This window comes from Thermobia domestica, chromosome 5 (genome assembly GCF_964235325.1).
Source record: "Thermobia domestica chromosome 5, izTheDome1.hap1.1, whole genome shotgun sequence".
Lineage (NCBI taxonomy): Eukaryota > Metazoa > Arthropoda > Insecta > Zygentoma > Lepismatidae > Thermobia > Thermobia domestica.
Window position 1 is genome coordinate 32,801,317 of NC_137458.1, and position 24,358 is coordinate 32,825,674.

The 24,358-nt window shown below is 33.4% G+C and overlaps 1 protein-coding gene across 4 annotated transcripts in view; it reads right to left on the reverse strand.

Annotated features, from left to right (window-relative positions):
- Positions 1-491: 491 nt before the first annotated feature.
- LOC145685839 (uncharacterized) overlaps positions 492-24,358 on the reverse strand; it is a 199,226-nt gene continuing 175,359 nt past the window's right edge. For all 4 annotated transcript variants that reach the window (XM_081758449.1, XM_081758450.1, XM_081758451.1 and 1 more), the window contains one exon: positions 492-921. In XM_081758449.1, the coding sequence (XP_081614575.1) occupies positions 690-921 (232 nt within the window). In that variant the 3' untranslated portion in view covers positions 492-689. The remainder of the gene's footprint in view (positions 922-24,358) is intronic.

Genomic DNA, 24,358 nt, shown 5'->3' on the forward strand with positions numbered 1-24,358 from the left:
TGAAAATTAGGGATTGGTACTGAAAACCAATGGTATGAAGATTAGACACGAAATTCAGGGAGAGAGATTGTGGGTAAAGAGAGAAGAAAATTTTAACGTTCTGTAGAAAATCACGTTGGTCATTCTTGTAGGCTATCTCAGGTTTTTGTAGTATTTAAATACTTGAAGGATGTCGATTGTCGCTGACTAGTTGGAATAATCTGCCAAAAGATCAATGAACATAAGAGCGTCAGTGTTTAAAGACAATGGAAACACTCCTCCCATTCCAGTTCAATTTATTCGCTGTTTGCTTTGATATTTTCCCTATAACTTCAGCTGTGAATGCATGCACATTTGGGCTACGCTCGCTATGTCCGTATCTTCCAAGATCACGCACGTATTAACAGTCCCTAACAATGTATTTCTGCCGCAAGAGGGTTTAGAACGCATGCATCCAGTCCCGATGAACAGTCGCTATCGTTTAAAATCGGCCAAGGAGAAGGGATAATATGTTAAAATTGATAGAATTTATTTCAGGCTATACAACAGCTTTTGAGACAATAATAGCAGATTACATAGAAGAAAATAAAGCATTACTCAACATTATTTAGTTCAGTTGGTCGCACGTCTCTTGGAAAGTTCGTTATATGGTTTGTTAATCACTGAATTCAAAGTATACAATAATATAATAAAGTGAAAGCGAGGTCTATCTATATGAATGCGTGGGCTTCCATCAGTAAATCATCAATTACTGAATAATCATCATAATCATTATCATATTCAATACGCAAAGTCGCGTTGCCCTTTGAATCGCATTTATTGTCGCAAATGCATTCCTCTGTCATTCGTTCCTCCCAGTTTTCCAGCGTGTATATTCTTCCTCTATCATGCAAGCCTTCCTCCATACCTTGAAAGAACCTCTTTATGATCTGATAGAAACCTCTGAAAAAATGCAAAATAAAATATTTTATATTCAATCTGTAGAAACACTAGAAATTGAAATGATATGAAGTGTTTTGTTAGCATAAAATTATCAAAATAACATAAAAGCGGAAGTCACCATAAACACTTAATCGCTGCCTTATGCAGCTCAATATAATTTATAGTTCATCTCTTGAGAGAGACCATAGTAGTGATGAGGACACCGGTATAACTTTGGATTTTGATCCTGTGCCCCTGGATCCCTGCTCCAGGACTCGTGGTCTCTGGCCCGGAATTAGTGACCTAGGCGTACCTGGGACCACCCCACTATATTTAGGGAGGGGTACTTTGCCTCGCCCCTAAATTTTGGCGGGGATACATAGGACCACCCCGTTAAATTTCGGAAGTAGCCAAATCTGAAAATTTGATATGGTAGTATAGGGCCTAGCTATGTACTTCTTTGTTAGGGGAACATATCGTTCCCTTTCATGGATAAAAAGTTGACAAAAATTCAAATTTCAGAGGTTTTTGATCAATTTGTCCCCTTTGATGAGGTCTTGTTACCTTGTTAAACAAACTTTTCAATCTAAGTCTTCAGACAAAAATTCCCATAAGACATCCTGAATAATCAAAACAATTTAAACAATATTGGTGAACGAGTATGGAAGAGAACGTATATTAATTCCAAGCAATTAGAATTCGTCAAAGTAACAAATATCGTGAGCATAACATATTGCAAAGGAATTATTATACGAGAGCGAATTTGGTTTAATGAGAAAACAGCAGAAAACGCGCTTCATCCTCTAGGAAGATCTTTGGTGCAATTGCTCGCCAGTGTCAGTAGCAAGTGGTCTTAGACCTTCGGCTAGTGATTGGAATAGCTATTAGTTGTTGATTTGAGTCGAACTAAAGTGGAATAGATTTTTATAAATGGCCCTTGAGGCGTATGTTCTTGCTGCTATAATAGTACAAATATTATGTACTCAAAATATATATGTTACAATAATACTAAACTAAAAGTGTATTTATTATAATACTAAACAAAAAACGTATATAAATTGTACGTTATTTTATATATTTCAACATTTAAATAAATCTTTATATTAAAGAAAAACATCAGACTGAAGGCATTCATCTAAACTACAGAAAATATGTTTATGTAACAAGAACTTACAATTATAAAGTTTTACTCCTATGTGATGTAACGAATTTTGAATTTTTGTTATATGGAAATTTTATATATATATTGGTTGTTCTTGTATTGCTGTAGGTTCGAATTGAGTTGGAAGTTTCTTTTATTCATATGTATGAATGATGTTGTTTCGAGAATGTATATACACGGCAATGGTAATATTTCTAGTTTCTGAAACAATGGTCTACTTGATGTATGAAACGGAACTGATAGCATTATTCGTAACACTTTCTTCTGCATTGTAAATAGTTTTATCCCATGACAGATATTAAACCAAAAAATGATTCCGTACAATAGAATTGACTGGATCAAGCCGAAACAAGTTGCTTTCACTGTCTCCATAGTTAGAATCTTACTAAGTTTAATTATAAGATAAACTCTCGCGCTTAGTTTCCTCAACAAATCATTGATATGTTCAATCCCAGATTAACTTAGAGTCTATTTTTTATCCTAAAAATTTATAACTGTCAGATACCTGCATGAGTTCACCGTCTATATATAATTGATGTGTATTTAGAGAGTTAACTTGTCCTTCATTAAAATTCGTTATTGTTATTTTCGCTCCATGTAAGTTGAGTTAGTTTTCTTTTATCCATTCTGTAAGCTTATAAGGCCGTGCTCTTAAATATGTATTCCTCGATGCAAAACTTATTTGGGATGTGAACTAAAATGGCCGTATAGTCAGCCAAAGGACGCTTTTGTTGGGGACTACATAATCGCTAAAATAATTAATATACACTGTCTATAAAGAAAAGTATAGAACCTAATATTGATCCTTGTGGAACGCCGTGTCGATTGTGCCTTACCTCTGAATTGATTGGTCCTATTTCCACATATGCATGCGATTAGTTAAATTGAATTGTAACTATAAATTAGCATGACCTCTAATACCATAACTATGTAATTTAATAGAATTTTGTGATTAACAAGGTGAAAGGATATTTTGAGATCCAGAAAAAAATCATATATTTTATTTTTTGCTATCTCATGGTTTATATACAGGGATTTATTTGTAGCCAGGGAAGCCTGGGAATTTGCCCCTTCTAAGTTTTGGGTTTCCTGTCTCTAAGTTTGATTTAGTCTTCCCAGCCTCGGAAGATATTTTCCACCTTTCTTAGGCTATACAATCTGATTTAAAAGTACAATGATTCAACTTCATGTTTTAATAACTTTTTTTTCTGTTTTAGTATGTTTATTGTCGCGAATTATGTTGGTCTTGTTTATAGAATTGTTTCTAGAAGGATAATCTTGCAGCTGTTACCACTGCTTATTCTTCATCTGAGTAGCACAGTAATAATAATAATAATAACAATAAACATTTTCAGTTATCAGTGAGCAGTCACTGCAGTTGTGAATTCTTCGTTAACAAGTACGTTATAAGGAAATGGATATTAAACTATATTTTAATAAAAGAAAACTCCTCAGGATGAAAAGGCAAGTAATTCCGGTACACAAAGTAACAGGCTTTCGTCTGAAGGTAGTGCAACGTCGGAAACCACATTAAAAAAGTGGAAACAAATGATGAACTTGGGGGTCGCCTATCAAACTAATACCATAATTTCAAAGTAGGTAGGTTTACAACAGTGGTGCCCCCCCCATGTCCATGACGCACCTTCCCTCAATTGCCTATCTGTAAGTGTTCTTCCATGAAAAAAATCTTTTCGATTAATTTTTACACCCTCTCAAACATATTTATATAGATTTTTAACCTCACCAAATATTTCAATGACGCAGTTTGCGTCATAGCCCCCCCTTGTGGGCACCCCTGTTAAAAATAATGTCCCAACCCCACTTTAAAGTTGTTGTGCTATACGGAACACAATCCTGCATAACTTTTCCCCCCTTCTACAAAATCCTCAAATAAACCTCTGTTTATATATATATATTATTTAGGAAAGCAACTATAGTATTGTTGATTGATCTGCACTTCCTAAAACAGAATTGGCTATTTGTGAAGATATTATTTTTTTTTTCAAAAAGGATACTAATCTGGTATGCGTCACTTTTTTAGACGATAGTTTCCTGGGTCAGTAGTTGATCCTTTTTGTGTGTAGGACGTATTTTCACAAGTTTAAGGCTTTCTGGAAATTTTCCGTTTCAAGAGAAGGACTCCATTTATTAGTCAAAGCTATAATAAAATATTCGAAACATATTTTAAGCAAATAATATGGAATATCGTCGGGCCCAGAAGACTTTCGTCTTCATTTCTTTAATAATCGATCTTATTTCTAGCTCCGTGGTAGGTATTAAATATATAGATTTAGTGTTGGCACATAATTTTATGTTAGTCTTTTCAGACCCAGAATTATGTTAGTATGTTTTAGCAACTTTAAGAAAAAAAATCATTAAGTAGGTTTGCAATATGGTGTTTATTTGTCATTTCTTGGCACCAGTGGATTATATTGTTTTACAATTCCTATTTTCTGCAATTTTGATGAGGTTGATTGCTCATTTACTATTTGCCATACGGTTTTGGTTTTGGTATTTGACTTAATTATTCTATTTGATGTATGCATTTTCTTCGCTTCTTTTATCACTTCTTTAAGAATATTTCTATTCCTATTAAAATATTCTTTTAGTTTCCTGTTATTTATCTTTTTCAAAGTTGTACCTATTTGTTTCTTTTCCATGCATACAAGGTATTAATTATGTCTCGTGTTATGAACTTACATCTTGTGTTGTTAGAATATACCTTTATCTTCTTAACTGGGAAAGCTATTTCGAAATAGTGCCTAACGGCATTAATGAACTGTCTGCATTTGCTATTTACGTCATTTGTAGTAATGTTTCAGTCCAGTCCCTCTTGCTAAGTAGATATTAAAAGTACTTTCTGAATTGGATTGTTTCGTGAATTGGATTGTACAGGGAAAATAAGTGAAATTTTATACGAAATATTTTTTCGATTCGCTATAGATGGCGCAGTAATCAGTGAAAAAAAAAGTTTTTTCTAAAATCTCTCGAACGAACATTTCCTTTCAGACAATAAAGTTACTACAGCACATAATAGAATATTTCTTAGTTACGAAGATACGAAGCGTGAAATGATGGAAAGAATGTGTTGCTTATGTCACGGAAACAAAGGAGCTGCTCTGGCGTGACGTTACATATCTGAATCTTATTGAAAGCCTTAGGGAATGCTTTTATATTGCAAACTCCTACAGTGAACTACAAATAAATTAAGTAGAATAGTGAAATGAAAAAGACGAAATAACTTATACTAATTACATACAAAAATAACGTGTTAATAAGACTTATTCTCCTACTTAGAACAGATACGTCAAAAGACATCTGTAAATCTATTATTACATCCATTTTAGCTGTAAAATTATTTTATAAGCATAGGAATCTAATTCCACATCAATTTGAATTCAAAATGAATCACGTGTAGATTGTGGATACCCAGACCACTATATTACAGTTACAAATATATATATATATATTGTGTAACGAAAAAGTACGGCAAAATTTCAAAGGTGGATTCCTTATGGGTAGACAAGCAAAAGAATACATATGACCATATATCGGGAAATGCATCGTTACAGAGTTATGGCCATTGAGCCACCTGACGGTGTTAAATAGTCACATTCTGGGGACCCCTCAATGTGACGCAATTTAAACCTCAATAACTCAGCCACTAATTAATTACGAAAATTGGTTTGGTATCAATGTGTTTCTGAAGGACGAAGCTTTTCGCTATGTGCATTTTATGTATGTGATGGGTACCACGGCGGATGAAGGAGGGTGAAGTATGTATTTTTTCGTTTTTCGCATCAGAATTTTGGGGATGGCATACCTTTTGTCTTGGGAGCACACTCATAAAATTTGGTATGTGAGGTAATGAAGTAGTGCACTATATATGGTAACACCCTGTATGTGTACTTGTGGCGTAGAAGTCTTTTATGGAGCCGTCCTGAAAATAAACGTAATTTTCAAACAAAAACTCAAGAAATTGGCCAAAATTGCCTTCCCTTTTTACTCCCATATAAGCAACAAATATACATGCAGGTTATTATAATACAATATAGTGGACTATCTCATTGCTTCATATATCAATTTTTATGAGTGTACCCCCAAGGGGGAAGAAATGCCATTATCTAAATCGTGATTAAAAACACGAAAAAGTATTTCATTCTTCCCCGTCCGCCGTGGTATCTCCCACATACACAATAGATAAAAAAGAAATGAACTACTTCTTTGGATTCACCAACTACTGTAGTTATTAACTATATATACAGGATGTAAAGAAACGTTGTTTACAACGCTTGGGAGATGATTCTACAGATGAAAACAAGTAAAAATGTCTATGTAACACAATGTCCATCTCGGCCTCCTAACCCAGTTACGGACGTCCAAAAGGGTGGGAAAATGAATTTTGAAGGCTAATTCTGGCAAAACGACAAGAGATAGAAGGACGGTGTTAGGCGGGCCACACAGACCCTCAATATGGACTACCCAAAGATACTAAGATTAGATGTGTACAAGGCGAGCGCAAGGGATTCCCCAAAGAATGCGAAGCATGCCCTCATAATGTCCGCGGCATGCATAGCGTTATAAACAACCTTTCTTTACACCCTATATATATATATATATATATATATATATATATATATATATATATATATATATATATATATATATATATATATATATATATATATAGGCTATATAAAGCTTGGTTGGTATTGCATTGAAACTTAACGATCTACTGTCGCTTAGACACACCGTTCTTAATTGTACATGTTGAAAATTTGTCATCCTTGTATTATAAATGTAGTGAATCTTCATTCAATTATACTACAGATATAAATATAAAACTTTCTGAACCAACATTAGTATCTTAATGCTATTAGAACTTGTAGTAGCATCTTTACCGTTTTACTATATTTCCACGGGGAAATGCATGATCGTCGCGATGGGTTAGAATACGATAGTGAGCAGAATGAATTTACTAATACAAAACTCACTTCTAGAACTGCTGACTCAGCGTAATTTGAGAGACCACAGATCATTGTTGAGTCAGCAACTGGTGTCAAATTCAAATATTAGACCTCTATTCGTACACCCTTTATTATTACTACTTTCCACGGCATGTCATATTTGACATAGATTGATTAATTTCTTAATTAATTGGAACTTAACGTCCCTTTCCAGCACCCGGTCTTTATAAAATGGGAGTTACTTTGATATACGAACTGTGGCAATTAAATAACGAGACTGCCCACCTCCTTTCGCACAGGATTCTGGGAACGGGGGTAGCTAATGATGTGTTGTTGATCTTCAACCTTAATAAGCAGACACTGTTTGTTTCATAATTATGAAAGCTTTTCTTTTCTTTGCAAGTTTGCATCAAGGGGACAGTGTTCTGTAGCAATGCCGGAATCATGGTGAACAGTAGTTAAGCAGCGCATTAACACTACAATGGCCGGGCGGTAAAACGTTCAATAAACGGTCGGGCTGGGTCTGAGAAACCCAAGACAACAAAACTGCATAACTAATTTGTAACCGATATTTTTTAAAAGTAGAAACCTACTTTTATGTAATTACAAGTATTTGCGGTTTGAGTTGAAATTTTCATTTAAAGTATAAGTAGATGGGTCTCACAGACCCAGCCCGACCGTTTTAGAGTTAACATCAAATTCTTGTGAAATTATAAGAAAACACCGACGGAATGTTGTGCAATGTTAAAAGAGGTGTATGGTGATAATGGTATGTCACGTGCGTGAGCTTTCGAATGGCACAAACGATTTTCAGAAGGTAGGGAGGAGGTTGAAGATGATGAACGACCCGGCCGCCCTTTGAGTTCAAGAACGGACGAATTTTTTTTTAAAAAAATAATGAACTTGTGTGGAAAGACAGACGCCTGAGCATTCGGATGATCGTAGACATAATGAACATTAACAAAGAGACAGTAAGACAAATTTTCCACAACAATTTAAACACTGCAAAAGTTTGTGCAAAAATTGTACCGAAAAACCTCTGTCAGGAACAAAAAGATATTCGAAAGACCATTTCCTGTGACGTCATGGAACGACTCAAAGCAGAACCAGACTTGCTAACACGTGACCGATTCCATTTCAAATCGTCCAGGCAAACCAAAATTGGTCCCCATCATAGTCTCAGATTTCATTTATTTTTTTATATGGGATCTACATGCAATATTATTAAACCCATATTTTTTCTTTTTGCTGAAAAAAAAAATTTCTTCGATATACAGCCTTCCAAAATGGCTTCCCTCCTCTCGGATTGCTCTAAAAACTAAAAAACATGTCAAACTGAAAATTTTATTGTAGAGAAACGAGTGTACTTAGTAACATAATCGCAATAGCAGGAAGAGTATAAAGTATGTTTCGCTGGAGGGCCAAAATTCGTCTATTGGTTCAATAGGAATCGCGCAATTAACTCGCAACGTTGCCAACTTTGGTGAAATTTTTGCTAACTTCCAACATATTTTTTTCTGTCCTCGCGAGCAATGTTAACCATCTGCTTCTAGCATCGAAATCTACTCCATAAGGTCTCTTGAAAATGTAAAGGACTTACGTTTCTGATTATTACATCCCACGTTATAGCACGATGAAAAGCTGAAAATTTCATTAAGGCGCCATGTTTGGACGCCATTTTCTCAAAAACCCCACCTTTTAAAAATCTGAATTTTTTACATGTATTGGAGAAGTACCTAAGTATTTAATATCCGTTAACCGTTCACGCGGCTGCAGCCCCTAACATTCGCAATTAATTATTGAAATTTCGATTTTTGTACTTGGAATGTAAATATTTCCTATGGGGATTTAGGTCCTATACACAAGGCGATTTGAAAGGGAGTATGAAAATTTTGAGAGATGAATCGTGACATCAAATCCAGTAGAAAAGTTCCTATAAACATGAGTCGAATTCCGCTTCGTTTTCTAGTTACAGGGTTTCCAACTCGGAACCCAAAATCGGCACGCGACAATGGAAAATAAAATATATATTTCGCGTTAAATCAGAACTATGTGTTAAAGTTATGATGAAGTTCAGAAAGTTGATTTGTATCAATATGATGATTTTTACGTGCAATTCGGTTGGCAGCGTTGGCAACTTGGTAGAACTTTGTTTCCAAATGACACTACGTGGTTTTTATTTGATATTTGGTATTCATTAATGATTGTAAACATCACATGAAGCACAATTTTCCCCTCATTACCACAGTTTTCGAAAAATTACATGTATTTCATTAAAAGGTTTTATCTCGTGCGTTATTGATAGTTTGCAACATTAATGTGAAAATTACTTGATGCTTGCCATCATTAATAAAACCAAAATGTCGAATAAAAACTACGTGTGTGTAAGTTGTAATAATAATAATAATAATAATAATAATAATAATAATAATAATAATAATAATAATAATAATAATAATAATAATAATAATAATAAAAGAAGAAAATTTATTTTTTATTATTGCAAAACCTCTCGTAACACTACACATCAAGTTGGAACTTGTTCAAGAAGTTCTGCTGCAACCACGAAGCAGTTTATTACGTGATTCGGTGTCGTGAACATCGTCCTAGTGTTCTCTGGAACCAGGAAAACCGTTTTGTATATAGCGCGTCTGCCAAAACGTGGTATTAGGAGAGCAGGCACGTAGCCAAGGGGTGGGTCCGAGGGGTCCGAACCCCCCCCTTCGAGACCAGAAATAAAAAATTTAAGGAAGGACGAAACAAAAAAAAACAAGAAATAGGAAGAATCAGCGATAAAAATAAAGATAAAAATAAAGCTAAAATAAAAATAAATTTTTTATCATCGCTTCCCTGTACTATCAAACATGTTATTTCAGAAACGGTTTTCTACTGCTCCTTTAATTTGTCATTTGGAACAGACAGTAATTGACGGAATAATAAAAACAAAAAAGTTATGTGGAAAGCAAGTCCTGTTAACATTTGATTCAAAAGAGAAAGAAACGCAGATATAAAATATTTTACAAGACATTATTGGATTACGTACTTTTTTTTAATAGTTGAGGTCATAATGAAAGGAAAATTGTCATATTTGGATGAACAGAAGAAGGAACGTAGATATTGTAATTTTTAAAAAACATATTTTTATAAATATTCTTTTATTCAAGATTTCTTCATAGTTTGTTACTAAAATACTTACTAACATGCACGGGCGCCGATCCTGGGGGGTCGGCCCCCCAAGGGTCATGTGGGCCCCCTTGTTGTATTTATAAATATATAATATATTGGCATATTTGAATGCAATTTGTGTTAAAATCCTCATATATGCCTTCTGAATCTGAATGGTCCCCCCGAAATTTACAGAGAAATCGGCGCCCTTGCTAATATGTCCTAATTTTAAAACCATACATACCAATATATGTTGCTAGTAAAATAGTTTAAATTGATCAAGCCCCTGGTGTGATAACCAAAATATTTCATATCAAACTTCCCCCCCCCCCCCCCCCCATCACGAAATCCTTACTAAACGAACCAATATATGTTACCAGTAAAATAGTTTAGAATAATCGAATTCTGGTGTGATAACCACAGTATTTCATGTCTCGGACCCCCCCTATTACGAAATCCTGGCTACGTGCCTGAGGAGAGGATGATTATTTCTCTAAAGGATGCTTTGAATATTTACCGTCAATAACGTGAATGTGTGTGCGATATTGGTGACCACGAAAGAAGGTGTAAATATGAAATTATGCACCAGCAAGATAAAGAATTTGTTCTTCTGAATGTAGATTTCGAAACCATTAACCAGACAGTTAACATGCTAAACATGGATGTGTCGCCATTAAAACGGCCGTTAACGGTGAAACCTAAAAGTATTCACCTCTCAAAATTTTTCATACTGCCGTTCAAATCGCCTTGTGTACAGGACACAAATAATCATCCTCCCCTAATAGTACGTTTGGGCAGACACGCTGTACGCAATCCATATATTTTACCGCAAGATAAAATTTTTGTCTAGAATTCTTTCTCTGCACAATCTTCTTATGGCTTTTAGCATAATAAACACATTTAATACGGTCCTTACTGTAATAGGACTTCCCCATTGTTATCCACACAAACACTTAACTAGTGCACTACAATGTCATGCTACCAGTGAAAACAATTTTCATGGTTCCAGAGAACACTAGGACGATGGTCACGACACCGAATCACACAAACTATCAATAACGCACAAGATAATACCTTTTACTGAAATACATGTAAGTTTTCGAAAACTGTGGCGATGGGAAATTGTGCTTCATTTGATGTTTACAATCATTAATGAATACCAAATATCAAATAAAATTCACGTAGTGTCATTTGGAAACAAAGTTCTACCAAGTTGGCACCACTGCCAACCGAATTGCAACGCACGTAAAAATCATCATATTGATACAAATCAACTTTCTGAACTTTATCAAAGCTTTAACACACAGTTTCTGATTTAACGCGAAATATATACTTTATTTTCTATTGTCCCGAGTTGGAAAACCTGTAACTCGAAAACAAAGCGGAATTCGACTCATGTTTATAGGAACTTTTCTATTCGATTTGATGTCACGATTCATCTCTCAAAATTTTCATACTCCCTTTCAAATCGCCTTGTGTATAGGACCTAAATCCCCATAGGAAATATTTACATTCCAAGTACAAAAATCGAAATTTCAATAATTAATTGCGAATGTTAGGGGCTGCAGCCGCGTGAACGGTTAACGGATATTAAATACTTAGGTACTTCTCCAATACATGTAAAAAAATTCAGATTTTTAAAAGGTGGGGTTTTTGAGAAAATGGCGTCCAAACATGGCGCCTTAATGAAATTTTCAGCTTTTCATCGTGCTATAACGTGGGATGTAATAATCAGAAACGTAAGTCCTTTACATTTTCAAGAGACCTTATGGAGTAGATTTCGATGCTAGAAGCAGATGGTTAACATTGCTCGCGAGGACAGAAAAAAATATGTTTGAAGTTAGCAAAAATTTCACCAAAGTTGGCAACGTTGCGAGTTAATTGCGCGATTCCTATTGAACCAATAGACGAATTTTGGCCCTCCAGCGAAACATACTTTATACTCTTCCTGCTATTGCGATTATGTTACTAAGTACACTCGTTTCTCTACAATAAAATTTTCAGTTTGACATGTTTTTTAGTTGTTAGAGCAATCCGAGAGGAGGGCAGCCATTTTGGAAGGCTGTATATCGAAGAAAAATTTTTTTCAGCAAAAAGAAAAAATATGGGTCTAATAATTTTGTATGTAGTTTCTTATTTTAAAAAATAAACTAAATCTGAGACAGTCGTGTGGACCACCCTGGACGATTTGAAATGGAATCACTCACGTGTCATCACATTGATAAAACAGATTTTCCAGTATGACCCCGAGACTAAATGTCAATCCATGTAATAGTTACTTTCTACTATCGAAAAATAATACTAATAATTGATTACAAGAAATAGGTCGCCAGCGGCAACGGAAAAAAAACTACCGCAAAAGGAAAATAATTGTGCAATCTGACTACATAAAAAAAAATAAGACAAAATTGATTACAATGTTCAAGTACCTATCTAGGCACTCTCACATCTTAGTGGGTACTCTATAGCTGTTTAAGAAAGTCAAATTGTTATATATATACTGAATCAATGCTGTCTAAGAAATAATATAATTCTTTTTTTTTTCAAATACCACTTTTATTATGACAGTCGAAATTCATTAAAATCAGTAAATTCTGCTTTTGCTACTTCATAACAGAAGTTACAGAAATTATTAATTTATAGATTTCCAAAAGGGAAAAATAAATGAGATTTTTAAGCATGCACAATTTTCAAGAGATTTAACATTATTGCAAAATAATGTAGTCGAAACACAGAACAGTTATGTCTTTTGATACAACATTTAAAATTCATATAATTTGAGTATTATTCAATTGTACAGATAATCATGTGAGCAAGAAGGAAAATTTATACTAATTATAGGTACAGATTTACTTTGCAGTGGCCATTAAATTATTAACAAAATGTTTCATTCATACCTTTAAGAAAATTGTCCTACTTCAGGTAGTCATAATTCTTTTCTTTAATAAAATATTCATTTTCATATATTAAAAATTAACTACATTTTTTATTTCACGAAGAAATTCTTCACTTATTCTTATTGTTTTCATAACTACAATTATATCAATAAAATAATCGTGGGCCACATATCTTGCAAAGTTTATATTGTACCGGTAATCAGAAATAGAAAGAAATGTTATTATCGAAGAATTATTCTGCTATTTAGATTTGATCAGGAAAAAAAACACTAAGCAAAAGAGAACTGCGATTCGAAACCGTAAGAAATGATTGAATGTATGTATTTGCTGAATCATTAACATTTCAGATAATTTGGAATACGATACTAATTTGAAATAAAACGACATGCAAAAATCAACTAGTAAATACTCATGCTCTTAAGATATATTTTACAGAAAATTTTGAAATAGCCAAGATCTCTCTGTTTCACATTGCTTATTAGGTTAGTTTAACTAATCGAAAACATATTGCAAAATTCGTACTACACAATTAATCGGATATACTATTACGAAATATGCAGGTAATCGGTATTAGGTTTGAAAGCGGGAGGCTGTAAATTTCCTTACACGAGCATTGTGTTCACTACGTAAATATCAGGAAAACATACTGTAAATGTATTTTCCATATTTGAAGAAAAGTATACTGTCAACACCACCGATAATTATCAACCATTAAAATGTAATTAAGTAACTTCTTAATATCAATGCTTCTATTGTTCTAATCTTACCGTTAAAGATGGATCATACGTAGAACACTCAGTCACTTAGTTTATCTCGTCATACTGTGTAAATTGTCATATATTAGGCAATAACTTATGCCTAAAATAAGGAAACACTTCTTCAGCACGTATATATATGTATTTATATCAAAGTCGAAGCTAAAATGGGAAAAATTCAAACTTTCCACATACCGTTAAAACTTAAGTGTCTGATCCATTTAAAATATGCTGAATTAGTCGGTAATCCTAAACGCAATATTTACTAATTCTGGTGCTAAAGGGGTTACAACTGTATAAACAAGGGAACGCCCACTGCAACATATGGAATATGGTTAAATAAATAATTTCATATTTCATTTAGTTCGAGAGGTTGATTTAGCTGTTATAAATAAAAATTAGTTACAAAATTATATAAATAATTCTTTCAAAACAGAGAAAATTTATTAGTCTGCAAAAAAATTGGTAAATTAAATCTAAATGAATTTGAATTGATTGTATTCCTACTTCTGGCATAGTATTAAATCACATGACGTCATCATAACAGGAAAAATAGAAAAATTATTTTAAATGAAATAAAACTAATAGTAAAAACAATTGTGGGAAAACGAATAACCATGAGGTTAACCACAAAGCCCCCGCTGGGGAAAAAAAATAATTTCACATGTTATCTAACATAATTAGTGAAATGATGAAATTATTTTAAATTCTTCTAACATTAATTGCATCTATTTGTCAAATGCTGAATACATCACAAATGTAATCTTAAACATAACTAATGTAAACTGTTTCTAATAATTGTTTTTTTATTCAGAGCACCATTCCTATAAAGCTAGAATTAATTACTTTTCCTCACAATAGCAAATAATACAATAGCTTTTCTATCTAAATCAGGGCTTATAATCTTTCAGTAATTCATTCTTCTTCTCTTCTGAGCAGTTAAAAAGCTTCAAGTTTGTAAAATTCTGTGTTCCTATTTCATTTCCTTTGAGATCTTTGAGAATGGCTCTATTCCTTAGTATTCTATATACGATAAATGGACCACAATAACAGTAACAATATTTATGTGTTTTTTGTTTCAGTGCAGAAGATAATTCGTGCGTTTTTATTAGCACGAGATCATTTTCATTTAAGGTTACCTCTCTTTTATTTTTATTTTTCTTACTTCCCTGTAAGTTTGGAACATGTATTTCTGCTTGAAAATGTCTATCTTGCAATGGTGTTTGTTCTAAAACTTTTGGCCATGGATATTTTTTCCTCAGATGCATATCCGTTGAGTAGGAATAAAATAACTCCGACGGGCATTTCCCTGTAGTTTCACACATAGAATAATTTAACATATCTTGGATCTCTTGTAAAAATTTAGACCAGGTTTTGTGATCACTGTGGCATCGAAGTCTTATCAATTGATTCAAATTCTTATGAGCTCTCTCTAGTATTCCATTAGAGAAAGGTGAATAAGGAGATGTCATTATATGTTTCATACCAGTGATTTTACAAAATTCTTTCCAATTCTTAGAAGAAAATTGTCCTCCTTTGTCTGAGATTATCATCATTGGATATGGCACTATGTGAAAATATCTATTTTTTAGTACTGTAATTATTTCTTTAGAATTTGCTTTCCTCAATGGCAAGAAAACTAAAAATCTGGAGTAGACATCTATTATGGATAAAATATAATTATAATTTCCGCTTTTAGGCAATTTACCTACAATATCAATGCAGAGCTTTTCGTGGCTATTGACGGCTGTAATATGACATTCCTCCTTTGAAATAACTATATTAGTATGTTTTATTCTTGAACATTCAATGCAATCATTTATATAACGACGTAAATCTGCCCTGATATGTTTCCACTTAAATAATCTTCTTATAAAATTTAAACATTTATTCAAACCGAAATGAGCTTTGTTGTGAACTGTTTCTATTATTTGTTTAGTCATAGTTTTCGGTACTACCAACAACCAGCTATTGTTACTATCATCTTTAAGGAATAATATTCCTTCATGTAAACATGTCTTATCTAACTGTAATCTACTTAACTTATTACAGTATTCATCCTTTTGTTGCTCTACTTTTAGTTCCTCCCAATTTAGCATATTGTAATCACTGACTGTTATAAAATTAATTAAATGTTCTTCTGTATCTAGTGGTGGTTCTGGAGGATTTCTGCTCAAAATGTCAGCTATTTTATTGTCTTGTGTCGAAATATGGTGATATTCTATATCAAAACGTTGTAATCTTAACAACATTTTTGTAGTTCGTGGATCTAAGTTTTGTACCTTTAGCGAATGAGTTACTGCCATGTTATCCGTATGAACTATAACTTTTCTGCCTAAAATAAACTGAGAAAATTGTTCACATGCATATAATATTGCAAGCGTTTCCAGTTGGTATATATTTAAGGAATACTCATGCGCTTTTATTCTTCTGCTTGCGTAGGGTATTACTTCTGGTTCCTTCTCCTCTTTACCTTGTGGAAATTGTGCCAAATATGAGGATAAACTCTGAGCACAGGCATCAGCATATAAATGGAATGGTAAATCAAAATTCGGTTGAGCTAACGAGGGCGCTTCACTGGCTAATATTCGTAATTGTTCAAATCTTTCTAATAGTTCAGGTGTAAATCCTACTCTCTGCTGTTTCTTTAGGAGATCAAACAAAGGCGCAGTAAGCTCAGCAAACCCCTTTATATGTCTCCTTCTCCAAGAGATCAAACCTAAGAACTGTCTAATTTGTTTCTTTGTTTTTGGCAATGGAAAATATCTAATCGGTTCATTAAGTTTTGGATTAACTTGTATTTTTTCTGCAGTCACAATATGGCCCAAAAACTTTATCTCTGTCTTAATGAAATCGCATTTTTTAAAGTTTAAAGCAAAATTTGCTGAGTCAAAAATTTGCAATACGGTTTCCAAATGTAGAAAATGTTCTTCTATGGATTTACTGAATATAAGTTGATCGTCTAAGAAATTAATAACATATGATTTAAATCTTGGCCCAAAATATTTGTTCATAACCTCTTGATATACTGCAGCACTAGATTTTAGTCCCATAGGTAAACGACAAAGACAATACTGTCTATTTAAGTATACAAAGCTTGTACACTCATAAGAAGAAGGAGTTAAAGCTATTCCATAATAGGCTTGGGTTATATCGATACTGCTATAGTATTTCGATCCTGCTAATCTCATAAGTAACTCTTGCACTGGTTCTACTTGTACCTTTGGACTTATTACCTTAACATTTAGTAATCTTAAATCAATCACTGGCCTTAGAGAACCATTAGATTTTTTCACGCAATGAATGGGGTTTCTGTACGGACTGCTCTTTTCAACAGCGATTCCCAATTTCAACCATTTTTCTAGCTCCTTTTCGAAAGCTGGTTGTAATGCCTGAGGAATTGGGTATATTTTTCCAACAACTGGTTCCTCATCAGTTAATTTAATTTCGTAAGGGTCTGTCTTTATCAATCTGGGATCACTCGAAAATAAATGCCTATAACGTAAAAGCAATTCTAATAGTTTAGCTTTAATAGTTGGCGTCAAATCCTCTCTACTTCCAATGCTCTCCCTGATTTCTTTTTCTGAAGTTATACTCTCATCGTCTTGCAATTTATCATATTTTATTTCAGTAGTGACCGACTTTATATACAAGGTATGATCTTCGTCTAGATTAATGATAATGCTTTTGTTGAAATTGTCTGTAATATCTAATGTTTTATTTTTACAATTCAATATTGCATGATGACGTATAAAAAATGGATATCCGAGCAAAAAATCTACTTTCAAACTTTTTACGATATAAACTGGTACCTCAAAAATGCTTCCCTTAATTTCAATGTTCAAAACTAAAAATCCCTTTACTTGTACCTCTTCTTGTCCTGCAAAACCTTTAAGTGATAAAGAAGTCATTGGTTTTAACTTAGCAGATGGAAATTTTTCGTTAATTTTCTTCCAAATATTGTAATTGAGAATATTTAAATCACTTCCGCTATCAAGGATGGCTTTTAATTTAATATCTGCTATATTGCAATGTATGATTGGTGAAGGGTAGGTTTCTATCACATTCGTTTGTTTTTCTTCATCATCAATTACAAAATGAATATTCAAAGCCATACTATTGTCCGACATTTTAGTTTTAATTAAAGTTTCATTCTCATCCACCATATTAGCCTCATGTAGTTCCCTATCAGAAATTATGTTCGATGGGGAAATCATATTTAGGCAGACAGGATCCCCATCAGAGCTCACTGACTGCCGGAGGCATTTTCCAAATTTTGCGGGATTTCCGGATTTTCATTCTGAGTTGTTTCCTGATTATTCCCTCTATTTCTCCTAAAGTCACTGAAATAATTAGGATTATTACCCCTAAATCTAGATTGAGGAAATTTACACCAGTTAACTCCCATTGGGAACCAAGGAAATGGTGGAAAAGGATGCATAAGTGGGCCATTTCTGGTAAAAGAATTATTCCATTTATATCTACCATCTCTATCCTGTCCATTTTCTGTGTTTCTATTACAATTATTGAAATTCTCAGTACCATTTCTGTCACTTAAGATTCTATAATTATTGGCTAAATTCCCATTAAAATATTTATTTCTATCACTTACGAATCTGTTACTACTCTTGCCAATAAATCTATTGTCTGTGCTATTGTTAACAGATGCATTTACAAATCTAGTCTCTGTCTGACAACTACTATTCATACGATCAGGTTTTCTTTCCTTAGTGGACGTGGATTTTACCTGACGCACATTAAACTTATTTCTAGGCTTAATCGTATCATTGAAACTAGAACTATTTTCTTTCTGCGGTTGCAACTTAGTCAGATGGCAAATTAAGTCATCTACTGATTTAGGTGTTACTATTTTTAAGAATCCAAATCTCTCGTCAGGAATTGCATCTAAGACAATGTCCACTATTTCTCTCTCTGTAGGATTGCTGACTGCATTTTGATATCTACCTATTAAATTCCACACGTAATTGATCAACGACCCATGCCTAGATTTATCGTATTTCTCGTTCTTTAGCTGTTTCAACTCCCAACGCTCCTTATAATCTGAGCAGAAATTTTGTGTGAAACAATGGGCAAAATCATAAAAATTATTTATTCGGTTTTCCGCCGAAAGAAACCAGATCTTAGCTGCTCCAGTTAAAGTTTGATTTAATACGAACATTAAATCTCGTTTTTCTGTAATTTGAAAATAATCCAGGTTTTGCTCTAGATCTCTTAAATAATTTCTAGCGGATTCCTTACTAGAATTTCCTGAAAAATGTGGAAAAGCTCTTAAATCACTAGCTTTAAGTCTAGGAACTGTCTCTGAAATTCCACTGACTCTGTCTGTTCTACAACTATTGGGAATCATGGCATGATATGGATTTTGGAAATAAGGATTATTACTATTGTGATAATCTTCCATTGGCATTCTGAAACTATCATTCTGACTTACGTTCCTTTCATCTACGAAACGTGGAAATTGCGGTTGAAATTTATCAGATAACTGATTAAAACAAGTATTGAAGGTAGGGAAAATTGTCTGTTTAATTGTAGAAGTTTTAACTGCATTACTTGTAGGCATTTCTTTAATCTCATCCTCATTCTCTGAGTGATTATCTCCCCCCATGAAAACAAATGGATCTTGGCTATACATATCAAAAGTTGTTCGTTTGCGTTTTACCGATCGAGCATGATTCGTCTCGCGTGTATTCAAATTATCTGAATCTTTTGCCTTATTAGCATCTACCTCTTCCAGTCTATCCTCTAGCTTGGACATACGCTCTTCCAAACTAGCGGATTTCACCTCTCCGGATTGAATCGCTCGTTCTATCCTACTTAAGTCGGTCTTATGCTTAGTAACATCCCGAATTAGATTCGATACCGGTTCTTTCCATTTCTGATCGGCATTAAGTACATCTTTCACAATGTCTGTTATCTGATTTACCCTAGTATCTAATACCGTCATTCTATCGCTAGTCTCTTTTACAGTGTTCTTTAATTTATCTATTACCGAACTATGAGAAATTAATTCGGCATTCACACTATCAAATTGTACATCAAACTGAGATAAGGCTTCCGTGGTATTCTTTTGTACAATTTGAACCCGCTCAATCAAATCAGAATGTACTTTGTCTATTTTCATTTGTACTTCTCCTTTGAAATTGTTGAAATCCTTTTGTAACTTTTCCATACCCATTTTACATTCACTTTGTCCCTGTAACATTTGATTCTCTAACCTAGCTTGACTTTGTTCGATTTTATTGTTTACATTTTGTTCCAGTTTGTCTACCTGTTCTTTCATTCCTTTTTCTAATTCAGTTTGCGCTATTCCTATTTCCGACAGTTTATTCATCAACACCTGAAAAGCATCACCATCAATAGTGAAATTACCAGTGTTTTGGCGTACTTTATCACTACCTCCTTCAGAAGTTACAATACTTCCTGTATTAACAGTTGCATTAATTGAAGTAGGATTTCCGTTCACTGTCGCCACTAAACCTAGCAGATTTTCTGAATCCGCAAAAGATTCATTCTCAGTATTGTCGTCGCTAATAGGTGCCGCTTTTTCTCTACAAAACTCACAAAACCAAATTAAATTTCCAGCCCTGTACTTGTCAAATTCTTCATCACTAATAACAATACAAGTACTGTGATAAGCACTTGAACAGCTTTTGCACTCAAGCACCGAATCATCCTTTTTATTATCGGAACAGCACTTTAATGCTATTTCTTCGTTAACTTTAGCTTTCCTAGTACGTCGCATTGTGTTATTCAATACACACACTAAGAAAATATCTAAAACATTAAATGTCGTAGATAAACTTCTGTTTGCTAAATTCAAGTTCTTCACTTTACTAACACTAGCTTTGTTAAGCTTTATTTCATGGAAACACAGCCTATCCCGCTTCCAAGAACCCAACCTAAAACCTGCTACCTCGCAATATTTACCTGCATTTGATCTTGGCTGACTTCTTTCTGTATCTAATAATAACAACAATAAAGCACAGCATCATAAGATATGAGACGATCCTGGCTAAAGGAGAGCCACTTATTGTAATAGTTACTTTCTACTATCGAAAAATAATACTAATAATTGATTACAAGAAATAGGTCGCCAGCGGCAACGGAAAAAAAACTACCGCAAAAGGAAAATAATTGTGCAATCTGACTACATAAAAAAAATAAGACAAAATTGATTACAATGTTCAAGTACCTATCTAGGCACTCTCACATCTTAGTGGGTACTCTATAGCTGTTTAAGAAAGTCAAATTGTTATATATATACTGAATCAATGCTGTCTAAGAAATAATATAATTCTTTTTTTTTTCAAATACCACTTTTATTATGACAGTCGAAATTCATTAAAATCAGTAAATTCTGCTTTTGCTACTTCATAACAGAAGTTACAGAAATTATTAATTTATAGATTTCCAAAAGGGAAAAATAAATGAGATTTTTAAGCATGCACAATTTTCAAGAGATTTAACATTATTGCAAAATAATGTAGTCGAAACACAGAACAGTTATGTCTTTTGATACAACATTTAAAATTCATATAATTTGAGTATTATTCAATTGTACAGATAATCATGTGAGCAAGAAGGAAAATTTATACTAATTATAGGTACAGATTTACTTTGCAGTGGCCATTAAATTATTAACAAAATGTTTCATTCATACCTTTAAGAAAATTGTCCTACTTCAGGTAGTCATAATTCTTTTCTTTAATAAAATATTCATTTTCATATATTAAAAATTAACTACATTTTTTATTTCACGAAGAAATTCTTCACTTATTCTTATTGTTTTCATAACTACAATTATATCAATAAAATAATCGTGGGCCACATATCTTGCAAAGTTTATATTGTACCGGTAATCAGAAATAGAAAGAAATGTTATTATCGAAGAATTATTCTGCTATTTAGATTTGATCAGGAAAAAAAACACTAAGCAAAAGAGAACTGCGATTCGAAACCGTAAGAAATGATTGAATGTATGTATTTGCTGAATCATTAACATTTCAGATAATTTGGAATACGATACTAATTTGAAATAAAACGACATGCAAAAATCAACTAGTAAATACTCATGCTCTTAAGATATATTTTACAGAAAATTTTGAAATAGCCAAGATCTCTCTGTTTCACATTGCTTATTAGGTTAGTTTAACTAATCGAAAACATATTGCAAAATTCGTACTACACAATTAATCGGATATACTATTACGAAATATGCAGGTAATCGGTATTAGGTTTGAAAGCGGGAGGCTGTAAATTTCCTTACACGAGCATTGTGTTCACTACGTAAATATCAGGAAAACATACTGTAAATGTATTTTCCATATTTGAAGAAAAGTATACTGTCAACACCACCGATAATTATCAACCATTAAAATGTAATTAAGTAACTTCTTAATATCAATGCTTCTATTGTTCTAATCTTACCGTTAAAGATGGATCATACGTAGAACACTCAGTCACTTAGTTTATCTCGTCATACTGTGTAAATTGTCATATATTAGGCAATAACTTATGCCTAAAATAAGGAAACACTTCTTCAGCACGTATATATATGTATTTATATCAAAGTCGAAGCTAAAATGGGAAAAATTCAAACTTTCCACATACCGTTAAAACTTAAGTGTCTGATCCATTTAAAATATGCTGAATTAGTCGGTAATCCTAAACGCAATATTTACTAATTCTGGTGCTAAAGGGGTTACAACTGTATAAACAAGGGAACGCCCACTGCAACATATGGAATATGGTTAAATAAATAATTTCATATTTCATTTAGTTCGAGAGGTTGATTTAGCTGTTATAAATAAAAATTAGTTACAAAATTATATAAATAATTCTTTCAAAACAGAGAAAATTTATTAGTCTGCAAAAAAATTGGTAAATTAAATCTAAATGAATTTGAATTGATTGTATTCCTACTTCTGGCATAGTATTAAATCACATGACGTCATCATAACAGGAAAAATAGAAAAATTATTTTAAATGAAATAAAACTAATAGTAAAAACAATTGTGGGAAAACGAATAACCATGAGGTTAACCACATCCATGCACTGGAAGACTCCCACATCGCCAAGAATAAAAAAAGGACAAATGAGCAAGACGAAAGTGAAGGCAATGCTGAATGTTTTTTCGATATCAGGGGAATCATCATGACTGAATGGGTGCCTCAGGGTAAAACGGTGAATCAGACCTACTACAGAGAATTCCTAATCAAGCTGAGGGAAAGAATAAGCAAGAAGAGACCGGGTTTGTGGAAGAACGATGCATGAATCCTTCACCAAGACAATGCGCCTGCCCCTAATGCCCTTTCCGTAATTTTCAGTCTGTGGAAGAGGTGAAACAAAAAACGGCAGAATTGTTGAACAGGGTGACATCTGATGACCTACAGCATTGCTTTGAACAATTGAAGGCACGTATGCGGCGGTGTCTAGATAGGGGAGGGAAGTATATTGAAGGGGATAACAGTGAATTGTAAGTTTCTTTGCAATACATCACATTTATGACACCAGTCTCGTTACTTAATTGCCACACCTCGTACTAATTGGAACTTAACGTCCCTTTCCAGCACCAAGTCTATAAAAAATGACGCTTACTTACATTTCAATCCGAACCAGTACTCGAGTTTTAATCCGAGGTAAGCAGTCGAATCACAAATCGGTGAAATACGTTTTCCTGTGTTGTTCATTCAGCAAGAAATATGATTTCGCCAGCTCAAAATAAAGGCCTACAACACCAAAAAATATTGTTTCTTGTATTTGTTAAGAAAAACTGAATATTTAATTTTATGTTGCGAACTTGAGGATGATGAAGCGAACATTCTTAATATGTAGGTTAGAGATGTAACATTTTAAATTTGTACTTCAGACACTATTATTCCTATTAGAATTAGGGAGAAAGAACTTCCAAAGAGATTTTAAGAGAAATCTTTTTACACGTCGGCTTAAGTTCGTAGCGAGCGAATTAATAATTACAAGAAATAAGTTTATAAGGATAAGACATAACTGAGTTTGCGACCAATAATTGAAGCTACATCTCTTAGGATTTACAAACGTACTTTCCGCGTAAATCATGCTTTGTCAGAATAACCTACGTAAAACAGGTTGCATCCTTGTACCGATAGGGGTAAACATGATCGTAAATATGTTAATAGTTAGGAGACTGGATATGTAAATTTGCTGAACGTGGGGATTTATTTTCTTGAAATTGTTTAACCATCTGTGTAACAAACAAGGTTTTGCTTCTTATTCAAACAACATTAGTAGCCTGGATAGATGAAAAAAAAACCTTTTCTCAAGTTTGTTACATGATATAATGTGGTGTTGAACGAAGTCAAAGTGGGTCGAACATGGATTATTTTCATATGTTTCATTTAGATATGTAACACGACACACACACATGTTCTTTAACTTCTTTTTAACAAGAAGTGACTAAATGGCTCACAGTTGTATTGCCTATTCGTCGCCTTGTTCACCTTTGCCTTTCACGT